Here is a 23590-nt window from a genome sequence, read left to right as displayed (position 1 = left end):
CCCAACACTCTAATCTATACAAAAGGAGATCATACATATATACAGAACACACCTATGAAAGAGGCAGGCATTCAGCCATTTCTTTCTGGTGCTAGCAGCTTCACACATGATGCTGCCACTATAACTCTTGGATATTTTTCGGGTTTTTCCCTGACTGCCCAAACCCTTGGTTTTCATGTTGGGCAAGTGGGAGTAAGAGTAACAGTGCCAAACTCATAGAGTGCCTGAGAAGCTCAAGTGGTATTTACAATTAACATGAAATCACTCTGCAAATTGTCAAGTGTAAGAGGACCTGAGGGATTACTACTGCCCCCCCTTCCCACCCCCCAAACCAGAAATAATTAGATGGCAGGAGGCCTTCAGGCCCCCTAACACCCCACAAAACACCTCCTTGATCTGTGACAGTGCCTTCTGTCAGGAGATGAGTTGAGCAGCTCCTGATCTTGCTGGGCTTTGAGAATTATGGGGGTCCTCTTAATCTGCAGGAAGAAAGGAAGGGAGGTGTTCTCAACAGGCTCTCCAGCCCTCTTCCAAACCCAGATGGTGGCTCTCTGGAGTGCTCCCCACCCCCTCTGCCTAGGGGCAGGATGGTGGCATGGGCCAGGGGGCTGAGGCCAGGGAAAGCATACACCCCATGCCCCACCCCCATCCTGAGTTCTAAGGCATCTCCGCCGTGTTGGGAACATCTGGGGTTTCCTCTCCCCAACTGGTCCATACCACAGTCACCTGGGGGTTGCTCGTAAGGTTCCTTATTCCTGGCTGTGGAGAAAAAACACAGGAGACCCAGTGAGTGGTGGGTCCCCACCATCCCTCTTCCTCTCCCGAGCTGAGCCTTTTCCCAAGTCAGTCCCAGGTCTCCCCTGACTGTGGGATCCACAAGGTCCTCCTGGTGGTGTGCAACTGGGGTAGGGTGGGGACATGTGGGCTTTTCTACAGGTGGGGGACAGGGGGCAGGACCTCAGCAGTAGTTGCTGCTCCCAGGAGAAAACAGTTCTTGCTGCCGCAGGGAAGGATACATTATATTGTTCCCTAAAAGGCTGTACCAGCCAGAGGGCTTCCCACTCCTTTGTTCCTTACCCACCTACCTTGAAGGCACTTGGTCAAACTCACACCACCACCAATCACCAGCAAGATCAGGATGAGAGAGATAACCATGGCCATAAGTCCTGGATGAGAGGGCATTTCTAAGAAAGACAGAGAAAAATGAGCACTCCCAGATCATGGGACTGTCTCTGGTCCCCTGGAACTCTCCTCTTCCCCTCCTCAGCCCCTCCTGGCCAAGCCCAGCTTCTCACCCCAGGACACAGTGAGCGTGTGATTCAGGCTGCAGTGCTGCACATGGCATGTGTACTGGGTCTCATCTCCAGCCGGCACCCACACGGCCATCCACATCTGATAGGTGCCATCTCCACTGGGGCGTGCCTCCACATACTCAAGCTTTGAATTCAACTTCTTCTCACCCAGCCACCAGCTCAGTGAGATGTCTTGTGGATAGAAGCCCAGGGCCCAGCATCTCAGGGTGGTACCCCCGTCCTGGGCTGAGTGCTTTGTCACCCGTACTGTGGGTGGTTCTGCAAGGAGAGGAGGAGGGAGGAAGACTGCTGAATGGCTGTTCTCTGCCTGTCCTTTATGCTTAATTCTGGGCTCCTCCAGCATCTTCCAGGGTGGAGGACAAGGAAATGGGGACAAGGTCTCTCTCTAGGGGATGTACCCAATCACTGTTGCAGGCAGGGATGACTGATTTCCAGCTGTTACAAAGAAGCATTGACCTGTTAATTGCCATGAAGGGGACTGACTTCCTGTGCCCAACCTCCAAGGACCTACCTCTGTGGAGCTGTTGGGTCCTAGACTGATACACCTGCTTCTTCCTACAGAGATCCTAGGGTTTTCTCAGTGACTTTATTTACTTCCTCTGTGACTTCCTGCATACAGTAGGTACCTAATCAGTTCAGTTCAGTCACTCAGTCATGTCCAACTCTTTGCGACCCCATAGACTGCAGCACTCCAGGCTTCCCTGTCCCATCACCAACTCCTGGAGTTTGCTCAAACTCATGTCCACCGAGTCGATGATGCCATCCAACCATCTCATCCTCTGTCATCCCCTTCTCCTCCTTCCTTCAGTCCTTCCCAGCATCAGGGTCTTTTCAAATGAGTCAGTTCTTCCCATCAGGTGACCAAAGTATTGGAGTTTCAGCTTCAGCATCAGTCTTTCCATTGAATATTTGGGGTTAGTTTCCTTTAGGATTGACTGGTTTGATCTCCTCACAGTCCAAAGGACTCTCAAGAGTATTCTCCAACACAACAGTTCAAAAGCATCAGTTCTTTGGTGCTCAGCTTTCTTTATAGTCCAACTTTCACGTCCATACATGACTACTGGAAAAACCATAGCTTTGACTAGATGGACCTTTGTTGGCAAAGTAATGTCTCTGCTTTTTCATATGCTGTCTAGGTTGGTCATAGCTTTTCTTCCAAGGAGCAAGTGTCTTTTAATTTCATGGCTGCAGTCACCATCTGCAGTGATTTTGGAAGCCCCCAAAATAAAGTCTCTCACTGTTTCCATTGTTTTCCCATCTATTTGCCATGAAACACATTCTGCCCATCAACAGAAAATTGGATTAAAGATTTACTGAGCATGGCCCAGTAGAAAGAGTCCCAAAAAAACATCTGCTTTATTGACTATACCAAAGCGTTTGACTGTGTGGATCACAACAAACTGTGGAAAATTCTTAAAGAGATGGGAATACCAGACCACCTGACCTGCCTCCTGAGAAATCTGTATGGAGGTCAGGAAGCAACAGTTAGAATTGGACATGGAACAACAAATTGGTTCCAAATAGGAAAAGGAGTACGTCAAGGCTGTATATTGTCACCCTGCTTATTTAACTTCTATGCAGAGTACATCATGAGAAATGCTGGGCTGGATGAAGCACAAGCTGGAATCAAGATTGCCAGGAGAAATATCAATAACCTCAGATATGCAGATGACACCACCCTTATGGCAGAAAGTGAAGAAGAACTAAAGAGCCTCTTGATGAAAGTGAAAGAGGAGAGTGAAAAAGTTGGCTTAAAGGTCAACATTCAGAAAACTAAGATCATGGTGGCCAGTCCCATCAGTTCATGGCAAATAGATAGGGAAACAGTGAGAGACTTTATTTTTCTGGGCTCCAAAATCACTGTAGATGGTGACTGCAGCCATGAAATTAAAAGACGCTTACTCCTTGGAAGGAAAGTTATGACCAACCTAGACAGCATATTAAAAAGCAGAAACATTACTTTGCCAACAAAGGTCCATCTAGTCAAGGCTATGGTTTTTCCAGTGGTCATGTATGGATGTGAAAGTTGGACTATAAAGAATGCTGAGTGCTGAAGAATTGATGCTTTTGAACTGTGGTGTTGGAGAAGACTCTTGAGAGTCCCTTGGACTGCAAGGAGATCCAACCAGTCCATCCTAAAGGTCAGTCCTGGGTGTTCATTGGAAGGACTGATATTGAAGCTGAAACTCCAATACTTTGGACACCTGATGCGAAGAGCTGACTCATTTGAAAAGACCCTGATGCTGGGAAAGATTGAGGGCAGGAGGAGAAGGGGACAAAAGAGGATAAGATGGTTGGATGGCATCACCAACTCAATGGACATGGGTTTGGGTGGACTCCAGGAGTTGGTGATGGACAGGGAGGCCTAGTGCACTGCGGTTCATGGGGTCGCAAAGAGTCGGACACAATTGAGCGACTGAACTGAACTGAATAATAAGTGACATTGAACATCTTTTTATGTATTTGTTGGCCATCTGTATGTCTTCTTTGGAGAAATGTCTACTTAGGTCTTTACTCATTTTTTGATTGGGTTTTTTTTTTTTTTTTAAATATTGAGCTGCATGTTCTGTCTGTATATTTTGGAAATCAATCCTTTGTCTCTTGCTTTGTTTACAAATATTTTCTTCCATTCTGAGGGTTGTCTTTTCCTCTTGTTTATGTTTTCTCTACCATGTAAAAGCTTTTAAGTTTAATGAAGTCCCATGTGTTTGTTTTTGTCTAGGAGGTGGGTCATTACTCTAGGAGATAGGTCAAAAAGGATCTTGCTGTGATTTCTGTTGAAGAGTATTCTGCCTGAGATTAACATTTGAATCATTGGACTCAGTGAAGCAGACTGTCTTCTGCAGTGTGAGCGGGTCCATCCACTCAACTGAAAATCTGAACAGAACAAAGAGGTTGAGTAACAGGGAGCTCCACTAGCATGACTGCTGAGCTGGAACACTGGTCTTCTCCAGCCTTCAGACTCAAACTGAAACACTGACTCTTCTTGGGTCTCAAACTTTCTAGCATTTGAAGGAACCATACCACTAGTTCTCCCAGTTCTCAGGCCTTTAGTCTCAGACTGGAACTGCAACATTGGCTCTCCTGGCTCTCCAGCTTGCCAACCGCAGATGTTGGAACTTAGCCGCCGTAGTCACATGAGCCAGTTCCTTAGAACACAGCTCTTTCTCTCTCTCCATGCAGCCTGTTGGTTCTGCTTCTGTGAAGAATCCTCACTAATCTCCCAGGTGAAGGACATAGGACAAACCTGGTGCTAAATGAGAGTTCCACAGTACTCATTTAATGCACACCAATATGGTGCTTTGGAGAGGCAGCGGCTATTATTACTATCCTCATTATACTGATGAGGAAACTCAAGTGCAGAGAAGGCGAGTAACTGGCAGGAGGTCACACAGCCAGTTAATCTTGGAGCTGGGATGCGCTATCTGGAGGCTAGGCTCCAATGCCTGAGCTCTGTCCACCATGCTCTGTTCTCACAATCACATCTTCTACTCCTGATGTTATCTGTCCTGTCCTCCCTTTGAGGAATATCCTATTACCTCAGCTGATTCACGTCCCGCCATTCAATTGCCAGACATCCATGGTGTCCTGGGTGTTCTGATTAGCTCCACCTCTGGCAACCTCAGCCAGAAAGGCTTTCACCCTAGGCACCCCCAAGCACCCACTTTCCCTAGTGTCCACCCCAGCCTTTGTGTCTCTAGCCCTGGTTGGCTGGGGTCAGGAGAAGTTTATGATGCACCTGGAGTCTGGGGAGCACATTGAGCATGAGGGGTGTGCAGGCAGAAAGGGGAAAAAAGCTTAAGCTTCCCTGTCAGTCCCCAGTGGTCTAGGGAGAGGTGAGGGCTGCTGTTCTCCTGGAACCTGAGATCTGTTTCCCAAGGAGCAGAGTTACAGGCTGGTAAATTCCCCAAAGGATTTTAGGAGGACCTAGTTTAACCCACTTGCTCTGCAGATGAAGAAAATGAGACCCAGATTACGAGACTTTATTCCCAAGACCACTTTGGAACAGGGGAGACTCCAGAACTCTGCACTCTATCTTATTTGGAGCAAAGACCTGAGGTCTGGGCTTTGTTCTTAGTCTGCAGCAAAAAACAGTTGGCTAGCTGGCCATCTTTCTGGATCCCAGAGGGCTTGCCTGGGCCAGGGGGACACAGCCTGGGGAAGCAGCCCACCTCTCATTCCCCAGAGACTTGTCTGTCAAATGGGATGGCTCTTGAGAATGGGAGCATGGGGCCAATCTGCATTGCCATAGGCTGAACCTTACCTCTACGTGTGAATCTCTGGCCTCCCAGCTCCAGGTATCTGCGCAGGGAGGCGAGACAGGGGCCTTCCAGGTAGGCTTTGTTGTACTCAGCATAGCAGTGCTCTGTCTCCATTCTACGCTTGGTCAACAGAGCCACGGGGTTAGCTGACACCCAACTCAGAGTTTCCATGTCCAGTGACACGTGGTCTTGCCCATCATAGCCAAACTGCCAGAAGCTGCTGGACTGGCCATCTTCCTGGATCTCACAGCCAAACATGCGGTGAGTGCTGTGCATGCCTATGAGTACAGGTAAGAAAGCTGTCACTAGTGGGGACTGGGGGTCAAGTCCCTGACAGCCAGGGAGAAGCCCACCACCCACAGGGACATCAAAAAAGTAGAGGGACAGGGCATCATCATTTAGATAAAAATCCCCCAAGTAATTTTCATAAGCAGCCTGGGTTGAGAAACCTGCTAGGCCTCTCATGTGGGACAAACACCCCAGTTCATAATTAGACACATCCTTATTTCATATCCCACACTACTCGAAAGTGAAAGTGAAAGTTGCTCAGTTGTGTCCGACTCTTTGTGACCCCATGAACCATACAGTCCATGGAATTCTCCAGGCCAGATACTGGAGTGGGTAGCCTTTCCCTTCTCCAGGGAATCTCCTCAACCCAGGGATTAATCCCAGGTCACCCACATTGCAGGCATATTCTTTACCAGCTGAGCCATCAGGGAAGCCCACCTGTGGGTGTAAAATGTTCTCAATGGTAAGACTAAGTCATGCCATGCTTATTCTGGGGGCCCTTGGCTGATGCACAGCCCTTCTCAGTCTCAATCTTTTATATCCTTTGTATCTACTGATTCTGAGGCCTCTGGGGACCTGAGGCTTTTAGTCTGGGCATTTGGGTATCCAGGCACAGAGAGGGATGGTGTTGTGTGAACAAGCTGTGCTCCATAAGCACTTCATTCAGAATAAGCAGCAGCCCTGGTGGTGGGCCCAAGCGCACTGTTGCTGAGAGGGGGAAGCTGAGGTGGTGCCAAAGGGCCTGGGGGTACTGCATGAGTGAGGATGAGGCAGGAAAATCCTCTCCCCATCAGCTGAGTTTCAGAGCCCAGGTTAGCTAAGGGGTAGGCAAGGGCTGAGGGGGAGACATCATGGGCCCCCAGCTCCTATGATGCTTGCTAAACTGGCCTGTGTGCTGGCTGCTGAAGCCACAATGGATTCTGAGGCCCTGAGGCCCCTGCTTGACTGTGGAGGAAGGAGACTGAAAAGAGCCAAGTATCAGAGGCTTGCCCCACACCCTCTGACAAACACAGCTGCCCGGAGAGTGAGTGTGCAGAGGGTGAAGGAAGGAGAATGGGGCGTCCACCCAACGTACCGCTGCTGTGGTTGTGGTAGCCCATCGTTTGCCATGTCACCACCTTGTGAATCTCTGCCCATTTCCTCTGCTTCTTGGTCTCCTTCTCCCAGTACTTGGCATTCATGGGTATAATCCATGGAGCCTGGGGCTCAGCTTTGTCCACACGACTGTCATACCGGATAAAAGGCTGATCATCCACGTAGCCTACAGCCAGAAACTTAGGGAGGCTCGGGCCCGGCTCTGACAGGTCCAGGTAGTGGTAGCGGAGGGAGTGCGTCCCTGTGGAAACACAAACTGGTCTTGGGTTCACATAGACGACCAGGGTTTGCACCAGGCCTCAGCGTGCTGGGTGAGGTTGGCAGTAGAAACTTATCCAAGAGAATTCATTATGAGCAAGAATGTGTGTGCGCGTGCTAAGTTGCTTCAGTCATGTCCGACTCTTTGCAACCCCATGGACTGTAGTCCACCAGGCTCCTCTGTTCGTGGGATTCTCCAGGCAAAAAAACTGGAGTAGGTTGCTGCTCCTCCAGGGGCTCTTCCCAACCCAGGGATCAAACATGAGTCCCTATGTTTCCTGCATTGGCAGGTGGGTTCTTTACCACTAGCGCCACCTGGGAAGTCCATTAGCAAGAGCAAGCACTAGCAATTTCAGTGAAAAAAAAATATAAGGGCATCCAAAGAGATTAATATAGAGAGAACCAGTTGAACATTGAGGCCAAAGTTCATGCATTAAGGCTTATGGACTTTATTCTCAGAAAGTTTCTCAGCTCCTCATGCAGGGCCTACTTACTCATACTTTGTATTCATCTCTAGTGAGTGTGATTGTCTGGTTTCCAATTTCTCACAAAAAGGGTGGGATGTTTTTAAAAAGTTGGTTGCTTGGGAGCTTAATTTATGTGGTTGCTGCTGCTGCTGCTGCTGCATCGCTTCAGTTGTGTCCGACTCAGTGTGACCCCACAGATGTCAGCCCACCAGGCTCCCCCGTCCCTGGGATTCTCCAGGCAAGAACACTGGAGTGGGTTGCCATTTCCTTCTCCAATGCATGAAAGTGAAAAGTAAAAGGGAAGTCGCTTAGTCGTGTCCAATTCTTATCAACCTCATGGACTGCAGCCCACCAGGCTCTTCCGTCCACGGGATTTTCCAGGCAGTAGTACTGGAGTGGGTTGCCATTGCCTTCTCCAAATTTATGTGGTTAATTAAGCTTAATTCATTGCCCAGATATGCTTGAGAAAGGTTGGACATCATTCTTAGCTTGAACCATTACTGCCAAGCTGGTGGCACCTTGACTCCATTCCCCACTGCCTTCTGTTCCCACAGCAGACATTACTGTGTGTTAGTCGCTGAATCATGTCCGACTCTTTGTGATCCTAGGGACTGTATCCCACTGGGCTCCTCTGTCCATGGGATTCTCCAGGCAAGAAACCTGGAGTGGGTTGCCATTTCCTTCTCCAGGGGATCTTCCTGACCCAGGGATCAAACCCAGGTTTCCTGCATTGTAGGCAGATTCTTTACCATCTGAGCCACCAGGGAGGCCCAAGACTAGTTGATCTCTTATCTCTTTGAGTCCAAATGCTGCCTCTCTACCGTAACTCCAAACTCATTGATTTAACTTGGTGCTGGAGATGAAATCTACTTAGCAGCCAGTCCTGACTCAAGCCATTCAAATAAATGCTGTATCTTAAACTCAGGTCACATTTCTCAAAGATATCCCTGGCTTACTTTCGTACTTTTAAAAAACTTTTGCTCAGAAGTTTTTATCCCCTAACACGCCTGTCTCTGTGTTATTTTTCTCCAGAGCACTGGAGAGAGTATGCATTTGCACTGACTAGAGTATGCATTTGTTTGTCTTGTTAATGGACTCTTTCCTCTGCAGTGTCAGCTCTCCAAGGGCAGGGATTCCTGTATGGATTGTTGTTTCCCCAGCACCTAGAACAGCTTCTGGCATACAGTGGGTGCTCATTGGTTGAACATTCACATGTGAAAGGAGTCAAACACATCTCTACACTCACAGCTCTCTTTTTATTGCCTCCTTGTTACTTCAGGCTATACCAAACTCTGGCCAGGTCCTCTGTTCCTGCTGTTTCTTCTGCCCTAGGCATCCCCCTTTCTGCTTTCTCTCAGCCACTCTCCACATCCCTCAGGTTGCAGTCAAGCATCCCTTCCTCCAGGAAGTCCTCCTGATTTCAGCCTGATGTCTCACAGAGGGATCTCAAGAGTGTCCTGTGCTTCCTGTGCAACTATGGATTTCATGAGGGTGGGAAGTCCATCTGCTCTCTATTTATCCAGGACCTAGCACACAGCTGGCAATGGCACCCCACTCCAGTACTCTTGCCTGGAAAATTCCATGGATGGAGGAGCCCGGTGGGCTGCAGTCCATGGGGTCGCTAGGAATCAGACACGACTAAGCGACTTCACTTTTCACTTTCATGCATTGGAGAGGGAAATGGCAACCCACTCCAGTGTTCTTGCCTGGAGAATCCCAGGGACAGGGGATCCTAGTGGGCTGCCGTCTATGGGGTCGCACAGAGTCGGACACAACTGAAGCGACTTAGCAGCAGCAGCAGCACACAGCTGGAAGTTGCTAAATTGGACAAAAAACAAGAACATGAATTGTATGAGGATAATCAGAGTTGCTATTTTTGGTGACCGCTGTGCCTGTACTGGTTTAACTCCTCCTCATTCACTATTTTAGTTCATCCTTACAATAAACCTAAGAGGTCAGTGTGATTGGTCCCATTTTACAGATAAGGAAATCAAGGCCCAGGGGAGACCAAGTGTAGTACTCAAAGGCATGTACTAGAATGAGGGCAGCCCAGATTCTCTCCCCAGGGACTGCTGTCTTCTTCTAAACTGAGAAAAGGGATGCTGTCTTCTCATGCCTGGAGAACCTCCTCATGGGAGGCAAGAGTGGTCAATGTTAGGAGTGTTTGAGTGAAGGTTAACGTCAGGCCTGAACTGATGTGGGCCTCCTGGGAAATGACTGAATTATCTCTCGTGGTGCTGTTTCCTTGCACATCTTTGAGTTACTCAAAGGGCAGTGTGGGGGTACTCCTGTGCTGGCAGCTGTGAATGGGCACAAAGTTCTTTGGGGGAGAACAGAGGCTATGATTTCTCCACGTCAAGGTGATCCACCCACTCCTTGGCTCTGATCTGCAGCAGCTCTACCTGCCCTGGAAGTGAGGGACAGAAAAGATCCTGTGTCTTTGTATAGCTGCTGGGACTCCTGGGTAGTGAGGAAGCCGTACAAGCTGGGCCTCCGGTCCTGCCTCCCTCTCCACAGCTCAGAAAGCATAGTGGGGTAGGCTGAAAAATGCCCCCTGAGATATCCCTGCAACTGTTGAATGTTAGTTTATATGGTAACAGGAGTTTTGCAGATTAAATTAAGGATCTTGAGATGGAGAGATTATCCCAGATTGTCTAGGCAGGCCCCAAATGTGTCCTTAGAAAAGGGAGGGAGAGGGAGATTCCAGCAGAGAAAGATGCAGGAAGGCACTATGTGCCAAGAAATACAGTTCTAGAATGGAAAGGCCTCCTCAAAAAGGGAATTCTTTATAAAAGACAGGAAGGAACCAGCCATATAAGGATCTGACAGCATTCCAGGTCTGCAGAGGGAGAGCCAGTGCAAAGGTCCCAAGTCAGCAGTCCCGAGGCTGCTGCAAGAAGGCAGGGAAAAATAAAATGGTGCTGTGATTCCGTGTAGCAGATGTGGGGGTGAAGGAAGGGGCTGAATTCTGAATCCTTCCCAGGCTTGTCCAGATCTGGCCTGGCTCTCCTTGCCATGAGGGGTCTGGTTCCTGGCATCTGCCCTGCCCTAGACTACTTACCATGGCCTACATCCTGGCATCTGGTACCCATCCTGGGAGTCAGGGACCTGCTTTTTAGAACAAGTTCATGACTGTGGCCTGCCTCAGTTGACTTTCAGGTACTGCTTCCCATGGACCCAGTGAGGGGCCTGTCACCCTTCCCTCCCTGAAAATCCTACCAGTCTCTGCTCTGCCTACCAGATAGTCTTGAGAGTCCAGCCTGCTCTCTGTGGGGGCTCACATACTGCTCATTGCCATTTTTGCCTAGGAGAATAATCTCAGCTGGGACTAGATTCCCACCTGCTAACAGGACCCAAGTGGGATCATCATGCCTTGGGCTGCAGCCCAGAGTGAAGCAAAAACAGCTGAGGAAGGCCACCTCCCTGGCTTTGGAGGCAATACCACCTGCCAGGCTGGGGTCAGTGCCAGGCACTGTGAGACCAAGGCAGGAGGAAGTGGGGGCTACACGGCAGGCATCCAGCGGTATCTGCTCCTGCAGTGACATGGCCTAAGAAAGTTGCTACATGCCCATTGTTGTTTCAGGGCCTGCGTGAACATTAGTTTTTCCCCACTTCCACCCTAACTCTCCACTTCCTAGTCTCTTGGCCACATGGCTGGTTTTCAAAAAGGAGCAGTCCTGCACCCCATTAGCCTAGCCTCCTTCTTCCTCTGACCATGGTTGGGGAGGAAGGAGCCAGTCCCTTTGCCACCCAGGCCAGGAGATGTTTTTGTGTCTGCCCCACCTGTGAAAGAGATGGGAATACCAGACCACCTGACCTGCCTCTTGAGAAACCTATATGCAGGTCAGGAAGCAACAGTTAGAACTGGACATGGAACAACAGATTGGTTCCAAATAGGAAAAGGAGTACATCAAGGCTGTATATTGTCACCCTGCTTATTTAACTTCTATGCAGAGTACATCATGAAAAACGCTGGGCTGGAAGAAGTACAAGCTGGAATCAAGATTGTCCCGAGAAATATCAATAACATCAGATATGCAGATGACATCACCCTTATGGCAGAAAGTGAAGAGGAACTAAAAAGCCTCTTGATGAAGGTGAAAGAGGAGAGTGAAAAAGTTGGCTTAAAGCTCAACATTCAGAAAACTAAGATCATGGCAGCCAGTCCTATCACTTCATGGGAAATAGATGGGGAAATAGTGGAAAGTGTCAGACTTTATTTTTTGGGGGCTCCAAAATCACTGCAGATGGTGATTGCAGCCATGAAATTAAAAAGAGGCTTGATCATTGGAAGGAAAGCTATGACCAACCTAGATAGCATATTCAAAAGCAGAGACATTACTTTGCCAACAAAAGTCCATCTAGTCAAGGCTATGGTTTTTCCAGTAGTCATGTATGGATGTGAGAGTTGGACTGTGAAGAAAGCTGAGTGCCGAAGAACTGATGCTTTTGAACTGTGGTGTTGAGGAAGACTCTTGAGAGTCCCTTGACTGCAAGGAGATCCAACCAGTCCATTCTGAAGATTAGTCCTGGGTGTTCTTTGGAAGGAATGATGCTAAGGCTGCAACTCCAGTACTTTGGCCATCTCATGCAAAGAGTTGGCTCATTGGAAAAGACTCTGATGCTGGGAGGGATTGGGGGCAGGAGGAGAAGGGGATGACAGAGGATGAGATGGCTGGATGGCATCACCGATTCAATGGACGTGAGTTTGAGTGAACTCCGGGAGTTGGTGATGGACAGGGAGGCCTGGTGTGCTGCAGTTCATGGGGTCACAAAGAGTTGGACACGACTGAGTGACTGAACTGAACTGAACTGAACTGAACACCTCCCCTACGATCCATATAGCACTGCCAGTCCCTAGCTGCATGGCTCTGAGGAAGTTATTTCAATGCTCCAGGCCTTGGTTTCCTCATCTGTAGGTAGGCTCAATGAACTGACCTGCTCCACAGTGCTGGAGCATCCAATGAGATAATGAACATAAGAAAAAGTTCAGGCATGGGGCCAGCTTCCCAGGTGGCTCAGTGGTTAAAGAAAAAATTGCCCACAGTACGGGAGACTCAGGTTAAATCCCTAGGTCAGGAAGATTCCCTGGAGAAAGAGATGGAAACCTACTTGAGTACTCTTGCTGGGGAAATCCCATGGACAGAGGAGCCTAGTGGGCTACAGTCCATGGGGTCGCAAAGGGTCAGACATGACTGAGCGACTAAACAACAGGCATGGAGACAGCACCTTCTTAGTCTCAGTCTTTTCCTATTCTGAAGGGAGAGGTGGCCTTGGGAAGGAGAGCTGGAGTTTGGGGTGGGGTGGGGAAAGATGCTTGGGTCAGCTCTCTGGAGGCCAGGTCTCAGTCCCTGGGACGCTGTCCAGAGGCCCTGGCCTCTGTATCCTCTATCCTGGCAGAGTTTCCCCACCCCAAGACAGTCCTCCAGATTCCTAGACAGTGGACATGGTCTCCTGCAGGCTGGGGGCTCCTGGCCTCCACCATCCTATCCTTTCTTTAGCAGGCGGGCAAGGTCTTACCTCTAGGCCATGACTTGTTTTCTAACTTCAGGTTTGCCAGTTCTGCCATCACCACCTTTGCCATGGAAGCTGGGCCATCGGCCACCAAGGGCAACCCCCAGGGACTCTCTGCAAGGGGAAAATGGAAAAGGATAGTATGAATCTTAAGGCATAAACATCCTTCCCATCCTTGTGTTCGCTGGGAGAAATAGTATGGAATGACAATGAGAGGCACATTGGAAGGGAAGAGGAACATGGGGGTCTTGCCTCAGGAGTGACGGGAAACTTCCCCAGCAGGCAGGCACAAAGCCAGGAGAGCAGCCAGGACTGGGATGTCTCCATCTGGCTGCCTAACACCACCCGGCAGCTTTGACAATCCTGCCATTGACATGGATTTAGTTGGTTTGGAGGTACAGGAGGGCTGGACACTGGCAGGCGTTGAAACCTCCCAGGTGATGCTCATATGCTGCCAGAAGGAGAACCCATGCACTCCTGCCTGGCTCAGCCCTGCCCAGCTGCTCAGCTAGGCAGCCCTTACCTCTCCCTTTGCAATATTACTCATTTGACAAACATATTTGTTGTTTAAAGAACACTGGAATGGGTTGCCAATTCTTTATTTTTTTTTTAATAACAGATTATATAGTTAATAGGAGAAATGGAACATGCATATACATCTTTGGAAAAATACATATTCATTTTCTGAGGACAGATGTATATTTAGTATATGAAACAGAATACCCAGATACAGAAATCCTCCCCCACATTTTTTATGTTCAAGGACATTTATTATACCATTCTTTTTTAAAAATTAATTTAATTGAAGAATAATCACTTTACAATATTGTGCTGGTTTTTGCCATACATCAACATGAATCGGCCACAGGTATACATGTGTTCCCCCATCCAACCCGCCTCCCACCTCCCTCCCCAGCCTACCTCTCAGGGTTGTCCCAGAGCACCGGCTCTGGGTGCCCTGCTTCATGCATCAAATTTGCACTGGTCATCTATTTTACATATGGTAATATACATGTTTCAATGCTATTCTCTCAAATTACCCCATCCTTGCCTTCTCTCACTGAGTTCAAAAGTCTGTTCTTTACATGTGTGTCTCCTTTGCTTGGCAGGTGAATTCTTTACCACTAAGCCACCAGGGAAGCCCTGAATCCTCCTATTGCATTCAGGAGCCTCAACTTGGAGGAAAAAAAATAACCTCTTTATCTTCACTAAGCTCTAGCTGAAGGTTGGCCCATTTTCCATGCTGAATGGAAGTTCAGCAGGATTAGCAGAACCTGTGCAGTGGTCCATGATAGAATCCACAGATGTTTTCCAATCATACGACAGTGGTTTCAGACACCTGTAAATATGCTTTACTCTCAATACTTACAAATTCTGGGAACTGTAGCTATTTAATTGGTGATTTAATGTGTTAACTTTAAGGCACATATATTACATATCACAAATTTATACTTATAGCTAAAAATTTTAATAGCTTATAAAAATATAATTTGGATCCTTAGGAATCATATGTATTTCATTTATGTATAAAAAACATTCTGAGACAAGGCCCAAGTACAAATATGGTTAAAAACTCTGAGAAAAAGAAAGGAAAAAAATTTCCGAATCTGGATCCCAGTGTTGCCCCCTAGCGTCCTCTCCGGGCCCTATTTTAAATCTGTAAATTGTACATTTTGAATTTTCTACAGCCGAAATGGCTTCTTGTACTTGAAGCTTTTAGTATAGAGCCTGGAATAAAGGACATCAGCTATTATTACTGCCGTGACGGTGGACACTCCCGGTCTGTGCTAATAATCTTCAGGCCTCTGGGCAGTTAGGATGGGTGGTGCTCGGTGTGGTGGTCGGGAATCTGGCATGGGAGGGGCGGGGAGAGGATCAGCCCTGCAGTTCTGCGTGCAGAATGGAAATTGGTAAAGGATGGAAATTCCCCGCCAAGTCAAAAAAATCCTTGCTGCTTCTCTCACCCGCTACCTCAACAAGGAGCTGCCGGGCCACACGCGATAACCTCGGCAGGGAGCCAGGGAGACCTATAGCAATGGGCAGGTGCCTCGTCAAGCAAGTAAGCAGAGGCTTGTGCAGATTCCAAGGCCGCGCTCAGATTCCTGCCCCCAAAGAGCTTTTCTCCGGGGCCTTCCTGGAGGACCAGGTCTGGGAGCCGAGTGCGAGCGGCATCCTCCAGACGGGCCAAGGGATCCCCAGGAAACTGTGGCTTCGGCTATCTTGGGTCAGTCAGCTCTCCAACTGACCATGCTCTCCTCTCCTCCAAACCCGGAATGGCCTCTGTATTCTTGGAGGATCCTTCCCTAGCAGCTCCCCCTCCGCCGCCGCCGCCCCGCGTTACCTGCCGCTCCCTTCCGCACCAGTCCTGACAGCAGTAGCAGCAGCCGCAGCAGTGGTGGTGGTGGTGGCGGCGGCGGCGGCGGCCGCGGGTGCCGCGCACTCCCGGAACTACGAAGCCACACGGTCGCCAGCCTCACGCACCGCCCGAGGGCGCCGGTCCCCGGGGGGTCCGCCTTCAGTTGTGCTAACTCCGGCCGCGTCCCTTCCCGGGTCCCCGGCGGGTGAGCGCTCAGCTCCCTCTGGGCCGCGGAGGGTGCGACCATACCCTGGGTCAGGTTTAGACTTCCGGCTGGGACACCATCGCACCGCTGGGACCCGCCCCCAGCTCCTCGATGGCTCCCTCTGCTGGGCCTCGGATGAAAAACAGGAACGAAAAACCAATCGATTAATTGTGAAATACAGCCTCACAGCCTTTCGTGTATATTACCTCACGAAAGTAGACCAGGCTGTGAAGCTCACGTTACAGCCGTCTGGCAAGTCGACAGGTGTCTCCGACAACTGTCGTGATTCTAAAACTCTTGTGGTTTCTGTTGGGGACCAAGGCACCGCTCCTGCTAACCTCACTGAGCTTTCTTACCTCCATCCATCAGGGAAGAACGGCGAAATTTCAAATAGAAGTTAGTGAAAATAAAGGTTATTTTCCCCATCTGGGTTCACAGAACCCCTGAATTCTCACTAGGGACTCTCATGTTCAGAAAAATGGTTTTCAGCCCAGCGTTCTCTGATATTTGAAAATTCATAGGGAGGGCTCTGGTGATTCTGATCGGGGTGAGTGAGGGGGACAATTTTCACACCAGAGGGAGGGAGCAGGAGTGTCAGATGTGCAGTCCTGTCTGGGGACCACCACACAAATGGTGTCCTGCCAGCTAACAGGAGGAAAGGAACCAGACTGTAATGATCTGAGTCTAGAATACAATGTTTGTTAAGTTTTAATATTGTCAAAAAAACACATGGAGTGAAAAGAATAGAGGAAGGTGGGCATCAGAAAGTTTAAGCAAATACAATTTGTATGTAAAGGAAAAAACCTACAAAATTAATGAATCTGCATTATGATATGATTATTATATTCACAAAGATTGTGACATAGCTGCAGCATTGTTGTTTTTCTCTTGTTCAGTGGTGTCTGACTCTTTGCAATCCCATGGGACTGCACTTCTACAGACTTCCCTGTCCTTCACCATTTCCCAGAGCTTGCTCAAATTCATGTCCTTTGAGTTGATGATGAAATCCAACTATCTCATCCTCTGTCACTCCTTTCTCCTCCTGCCCTCAATCTTTCCCAGCATCAGGGTCTTTTTCAATGAGTCGGCTCTTAACGTCAGGTGGCCAAAGTATTGGAGTTTCAGCTTCAGTATCAGTCCTTACAATAAATATTCAGGGTTGATTTTCTTTAGGATTGACTGGTTTGACTTTCTTGCTGTCCAAGGGACTCTCAAGAGTCTTCTCCAGCACCACAATTCGAAAGCATCAGTTCTTCAGTGCTTAGCCTTTTTTATGGTCCAACTCTCACATCCATACTTGACTACTGGAAAAACTATACCTTTGACTATATAGACCTCCTTTGCTGGCTAGGTGATGTCTCTGCTTTTTAATATGCTGTCTAGGTTTGACATAGCTTTGAAAGTTATTTTTCTAGATAATCGAGGTTTATTTGGGGGGCCAAATGGTGGCTCAGATGGTAAAGCGTCTGCCTACGATGCAGGAGACCCAGGTTCGATTCCTGGGTGGGGAAGATCCCCTGGAGAAGGAAATGGCAACCCACTCCAGCACTCTTGCCTGGAAAATCCCATGGACGGAGGAGCCTGGTGGGCTACAGTCCATGGGGTTGCAAAGAGTTGGACACGACTGAGCGACTTCCCTTTCTTTAAATCAAATAAAGCAACCCAGTTAGCTTTGGTTTGTTTCAAGGTGTAAAGTGGGGTAACCAACTGTCCTGGTTTTAGTATTGAAGGTTCTGCATCCCAGAAGACCCATCAGCCATGTACAAACCAGGACAGTTGGCTATAGGACTTGATGGGCCTACTCATAAGGAAGCAAGCAACTGTCATTTTTTGCTTCCTTTGTACACACTGAATCTTTCAGGAAGGCAGCTGTGCTGCAGATAAAAGAGAGGTTGTACTTTGTGCTGTGGGGTACTTTACCAAGAGAGGCTTTCTGTAGTGCTGTGTCACCCTCAGGGATGCTCCAGATTGTCCACACTGCATTTTCAAATCAGTCTGCATTTATAGCTGTCATATTTACAGAATTATTTGCATACATGTAACTACCTATGTCATCAGTTTATTTTGTATATAGTCAACTGAAACATTTAACTATTCAAACACATGCTATTATTTTACATGTTGTAATTTAATTTTTAATACTTTTTGTTATAATTACAGCACTACATTGACTCCAGTTTATAATTCTATGGGTTGTTGTTCAGTCGCCAAGTCGGACTCTACAACCCCATGGACTGTGGCACACCAGGCTTCCCTATCTCTCACCATCTCTCAGAGTTTGCCCAAGTTCATGTCCATTTAGTCAATGATGCCAAACAACCATCTCATCCTCTGTCACCCTCTTCTCCTTCTGCCTTCATGAATCATTGCCTTGTTATGGTGAAGGGGCTTGGGTAACTCAATGAAGCTATGAGTCATCCCATGCAGGGCCACCCAAGACAGATGGATCACAGTGGAGAATTCTGACAAAACGTGGTCCACTGGAGGAGGGAATGGCAAACCACTTTAGTATTCTTGCAGTGAGAACCACATAAACTGTATAGAAAGGCAAAAATTCTATGGGTGTATAGATTAAATTATCTTTGAATTTCTTTTCAGAAAGAAAATGATGTTATAAAATATTTGTAACAAGGAGAGCTATTCTGATGGGGCTTTTGATACCCACCACTGGTAAAACTTGGATCCTGAGCAGGAAGAGGGACCAGGCTCTTAGAGGTGGTGAGAATTGACCTAGTTCTTGACAAAGGGGGCAAGGAAGATGAAGGTGTAGGATGAAAGGCAATTCTGGGCAGGGAAATGCAAGTAGAGTAATGTGTGAGGAGCAGCGGGACATGCCGGACGGCGGAGGGCGGGGTGGGGGTGGGGGGACAGGCAGAAGGAAAGCTCACAGAGCTGAGGATTGCTGGGGGCCTGATCACAGAGGGTCTTGAGTGAAGAACTAAGGAATCTGCATGCTGGCCTCAAGGTGTAAGCAGTCAGATACAACCATCCATTCAGCTGGGCAGGAGTGTCTGCTCTGCAGCAGGTGCTTGGCACAGGCAGGAACCAGGTAAGGTTACTGCCAGGAGAAAGTCCACAGTCTGGAAGAAGGTGATTCACATTCATTATCCTAGTAAACAGCTAACACCAACGCATAAATAATGGAGGATGGATCAGACAGGTCCTGGTCCAAACCCTTGACTTACAGCTGCCATTTATTCCACTCAATAACCTCTGAGTCAGGAGCATCAGTATTTCTCCATTTTGAAGATGGGTAAAGTGAAGCAGCAGATATAATGGTCATCTGAGTTAAATTCACCCATTCCAGTCCATTTTAGTTCGCTGATTCCTAGAATGTCGACATTCACTCTTGCCATCTCTTCTTTGACCACTTCCAATTTGCCTTGATTCATGGACCTGACATTCCAAGTTCCTATGCAATATTGCTCTTTATAGCATCGGACCTTGCTTCTATCACCAGTCACATCCACAGCTGGGTATTGTTTTTGCTCTGGCTCCATCCCTTCATTCTTTCTGGAGTTATTTCTCCACTGATCTCCAGTAGCATATTGGGCACCTACTGACCTGGGGAGTTCCTCTTTCAGTATCGTATCATTTTGCCTTTTCATACTGTTCATGGGGTTCTCAAGGCAAGAATACTGAAGTGGTTTGCCATTCCCTTCTCCAGTGGGTGAATTTAACTCAGGTGACCATTATATCTACTACTGCGGACAGGAATCCCTCAGAAGAAATGGAGTAGCCATCATGGTCAACAAAAGAGTCCGAAATGCAGTACTTGGATGCAATCTCAAAAACAACAGAATGATCTCTGTTCATTTCCAAGGCAAACCATTCAATATCATGGTAATCCAAGTCTATGCCCCAACCAGTAACGCTGAAGAAGCTGAAGTTGAACAGTTCTATGAAGATCTACGAGACCTTTTAGAACTAACACCCCAAAAAGATGTCCTTTTCATTATAGGGGACTGGAATGCAAAAGTAGGAAGTCAAGAAACACCAGGAGTAACAGGCAAATTTGGCCTTGGAATACAGAATGAAGCAGGGCAAAGACTAATAGAGTTTTGCCAAGAAAATGCACTGGTCATAACAAACACCCTTTTCCAACAATACAAGAGAAGACTCTATACATGGACATCACCAGATGGTCAACACTGAAATCAGATTGATTGTATTCTTTGCAGCCAAAGATGGAGAAGCTCTATAGTGTCAACAAAAACAAGACCGGAAGCTGACTGTGGCTCAAATCATAAACTCCTTATTACCAAATTCAGACTTAAATTAAAGAAAGTAGGGAAAACCACTAGACCATTCAGGTATGACCTAAATCAAATCCCTTATGATTATACAGTGGAAGTGAGAAATAGATTTAAGGGACTAGATCTGATAGATAGAGTGCCTGATGAACTATGGAATGAGGTTCGTGACATTGTACAGGAGACAGGGATCAAGACCATCCCCATGGAAAAGAAATGCAAAAAAACAAAATGGCTGTCTGGGGAGGCCTTACAAATAGCTGTGAAAAGAAGAGAAGTGAAAAGCAAAGGAGAAAAGGAAAGATATAAGCATCTGAATGCAGAGTTCCAAAGAATAATAAGAATAGATAAGAAAGCCTTCCTCAGCGACCAGTGCAAAGAAATAGAGGAAAACAACAGGATGGGAAAGACTAGGGATCTCTTCAAGAAAATCAGAGATACCAAAGGAACATTTCATGCAAAGATGAGCTCGATAAAGGACAGAAATGGTATGGACCTAACAGAAGCAGAAGATATTAAGAAGAGGTGGCAAGAATACACAGAAGAATTGTATAAAAAAGATCTTCATGACCAAGATAATCATGATGGTGTGATCACTCACCTAGAGCCAGACATCCTGGAATGTGAAGTCAAGTGGGCCTTAGAAAGCATCACTATGAACAAAGCTAGTGGGGGTGATGGAATTCCAGTGGAGCTGTTTCAAATCCTGGAAGATGATGCTGTGAAAGTGCTGCACTCAATATGCCAGCAAATTTGGAAAACTCAGCAGCGGCCACAGGACTGGAAAAGGTCAGTTTTCATTCCAATCCCAAAGAAAGGCAATGCCAAAGAATGCTCAAACTACCACACAATTGCACTCATCTCACACGCTAGTAAAGTAATGCTCAAAATTCTCCAAGCCAGGCTTCAGCAATATGTGAACCGTTAACCTCCTGATGTTCAAGCTGGTTTTAGAAAAGGCAGAGGAACCAGAGATCAAATTGCCAACATCCACCGGATCATGGAAAAAGCAAGAGAGTTCCAGAAAAACATCTATTTCTGCTTTATTGACTATGCCAAAGCCTTTGACTGTGTGGATCACAATAAACTGTGGAAAATTCTTAAAGAGATGGGAATATCAGACCACCTGACCTTCCTCTTGAGAAATCTGTATACAGGTCAGGAAGCAACAGTTAGAACTGGACATGGAACAACAGACTGGTTCCAGATAGGAAAAGGAGTACGTCAAGGCTGTGTATTGTCACCCTGTTTATTAACTTCTATGCAGAGTACATCATGAGAAACGCTGGGCTGGAAGAAGTACAAGCTGGACTCAAGATTGCCGGGAAAAATATCAATAACCTCAGATATGCAGATGACACCACCCTTATGGCAGAAAGTGAAGAGGAACTCAAAAGCCTCTCGATGAAAGTGAAAGTGGAGAGTGAAAAAGTTGGCTTAAAGCTCAACATTCAGAAAACGAAGATCATGGCATCCAGTCCCATCACTTCATGGGAAATAGATGGGGAAACAGTGGAAGCAGTGTCAGACTTTATTTTTTTGGGCTCCAAAATCACTGCAAATGGTGACTGCAGCCGTGAAATTAAAAGTAAAATTAAATTACTCCTTGAAAGGAAAGTTATAACCACCCTAGATAGCATATTGAAAAACAGAGACATTACTTTGCCAACAAAGTTCCGTCTAGTCAAGGCTATGGTTTTTCCTGTGGTCATGGAAGGATGTGAGAGTTGGACTGTGAAGAAGGCTGAGCACCGAAGAATTGATGCTTTTGAACTGTGGTGTTGGAGAAGACTCTTGAGAGTCCCTTGGACTGCAAGGAGATCCAACCAGTCCATTCTGAAGGAGATCAGCCCTGGGATTTCTTTGCAAGGAATGATGCTGAAGCTGAAACTCCAGTACTTTGGCTACCTCATGCGAAGAGTTGACTCATTGGAAAAGACTCTGATGCTGGGAGGGATTGAGGGCAGGAGGAGAAGGGGACGACAGAGGATGAGATGGCTGGATGGCATCACTGACTCGATGGACATGAGTCTCAGTGAACTCCGGGAGTTGGTGATGGACAGGGAGGCCTGGCGTGCTGCAGTTCATGGGGTCACAAAGAGTCGGGCATGACTGAGTAACTGAACTGAACTGAACTGAAAGTGAAGCAGATTGATTCAGGCAGCTTGTAAGAAGCTAAGCTAAGATTTGAACCCAGGCAATCTGAGTCCAGACTCCAGGCTCTCAAACACTCTTTAAGCGCATAAGGGCCACAGGGCACTCTAAGCACTATGATAGAAGTTTAGAGGAGACACTGGAAGGGACTGGCCATTGCCTAATGGGATTTACAAAGGGTGTACTGACAGCTGTCCCTGGGTCCAGGTAGAGGGTAGGACACTAGCTCTGTGAGAGAGGAAGAGAAAGACCCCAAGAGGCCATCCTCATCTAGCACCCCATGGGAAGAGCTTTCTGAGAGGTCTGGGCACCCATCCAGCACCCTGGTATGTACTTGCTGCTTGCCCTGGGATCAGCAGTGTTTCTAGAATTTCCCCTAGACCTCCTCTACTTGCATGGTTACTTAGTCTTGGTCCAGGGGCCCATTCACCTAAGGTCTTTGTTTTAGGGACATTGGCCAAACTCTTCCCCATCCCTGGCTCCATTCTCTCCTCTGGATCTCCATCCAGACATCCAGGGGTGATTCTCCATCAAATGCTTCTCATGAGAGCTGAGGGCTGAATTCTCCTGTAGGTGCACCTGAGACTCTCAGAATCCCTGATCAATCCCTGTAGAACAGCTCACCATCAGGGCTGAGGACCCAGACATTGGAGCAGAATCCCTTCTAGGTCTACTCCTAGAAGAATGGGAGGCTCACCATCAAAGTTAAGTTGTCAAAATCAATTACCTTCTATCTCAGTCAGTTAATACAATAATCAACAATTCTGAAATTAGCAATGTTAGCATAAACAACATTCATTACTTCTGCGGAGTGAGTCTGGGCCAGGATTTCTACAGCCAGGACTTCCACAGGCTTTTGTAGTATATGTTGGCTTCTACAGAGAGAACCCAGGCAACCTGGGTTTCAGAGGACCTCATTTGATTGCGTAAACCCCTTGTTAAAGGAAGAAAGGAAAACTTAAAAGCCCAGACAAAAAACTGAATGTGAGATTCAGTTAAGAGATTAAGCATGGACAGCTTATAAGACACTGTCTCTTTAAGCAAAGCTGAAGTGGGTTTTGGTGTGGGTTTTGCAGAAGCCAGTGCTCAGAGGTTGGGGATTTTCAGAGGTGAGAGTGTTTACTTTCCGGGCTCTGGCTGACTGGCTGACTTTCAGAACTGTGGTCACAGGGGACTTGTTATAGATTGGTGATCACACAGGCTGAAAACAGATTCTGGTGGTTTCTTTTTACCATGGCTACATGGTAAAGGCAGTAAGAGCTTTTAAATTCTCACCCTTCACAACCTTATCCTTCACTACCCTTCATCCACCATAGGCTCCCTGATCAAAGTCTTCACTGCTCTGGCCTGAGATCTTTGAGGAGAAAAGGAAGAAAGGAAGTTGGTGAACAGGTTGGGGAGCATCGCCTGAAAGCAGGAAGGAAC

The 23590-nt window shown here is 47.5% G+C and overlaps 1 protein-coding gene across 4 annotated transcripts; it reads right to left on the bottom strand.

Moving 5' to 3' along the window:
• Positions 1 to 221: 221 nt before the first annotated feature.
• On the bottom strand, positions 222 to 15860 carry LOC102392615 (H-2 class I histocompatibility antigen, Q10 alpha chain). Of its 4 annotated transcripts, none has more exons than XM_044947704.1 (8): positions 15539 to 15860; positions 13204 to 13311; positions 6939 to 7214; positions 5578 to 5853; positions 1296 to 1571; positions 1086 to 1184; positions 718 to 759; positions 222 to 479 (listed from the first exon to the last, which is right to left on the bottom strand). In XM_044947704.1, exons 1-8 carry the CDS (start codon positions 15798 to 15800, stop codon positions 475 to 477), a joined length of 1344 nt encoding a protein of 447 aa, XP_044803639.1. In that variant the 5' UTR covers positions 15801 to 15860; the 3' UTR covers positions 222 to 474. The 4 variants fall into 4 exon arrangements, with proteins under 4 accessions (XP_044803639.1, XP_044803640.1, XP_025149911.2 ...); XM_044947705.1 differs by having other exon boundaries at positions 727 to 759; positions 15539 to 15859; XM_025294126.2 differs by having other exon boundaries at positions 6939 to 7199; positions 15539 to 15859.
• Between the last annotated feature and the right edge of the window lie 7730 nt (positions 15861 to 23590).

This window comes from Bubalus bubalis, chromosome 9 (genome assembly GCF_019923935.1).
Source record: "Bubalus bubalis isolate 160015118507 breed Murrah chromosome 9, NDDB_SH_1, whole genome shotgun sequence".
Lineage (NCBI taxonomy): Eukaryota > Metazoa > Chordata > Mammalia > Artiodactyla > Bovidae > Bubalus > Bubalus bubalis.
Note: the sequence above shows the minus strand (reverse complement) of the source record. Positions and strands in the feature narration are given on the sequence as shown.

Bases quoted from the DNA above. Each gene is read 5' to 3' on its own strand.
- LOC102392615 (XM_044947704.1), bottom strand. From the start codon at position 15,800: ATGGTCGCACCCTCCGCGGCCCAGAGGGAGCTGAGCGCTCACCCGCCG. The intron at 7,215-13,203 runs GTAAGACCTTGC...ACCCAAGACCAG, and splicing joins AAACAAGTCATGGCCTAGAG to TTTGTGTTTCCACAGGGACG. The intron at 760-1,085 runs GTAGGTGGGTAA...TTTTCTCCACAG, and splicing joins TTTGACCAAGTGCCTTCAAG to CCAGGAATAAGGAACCTTAC.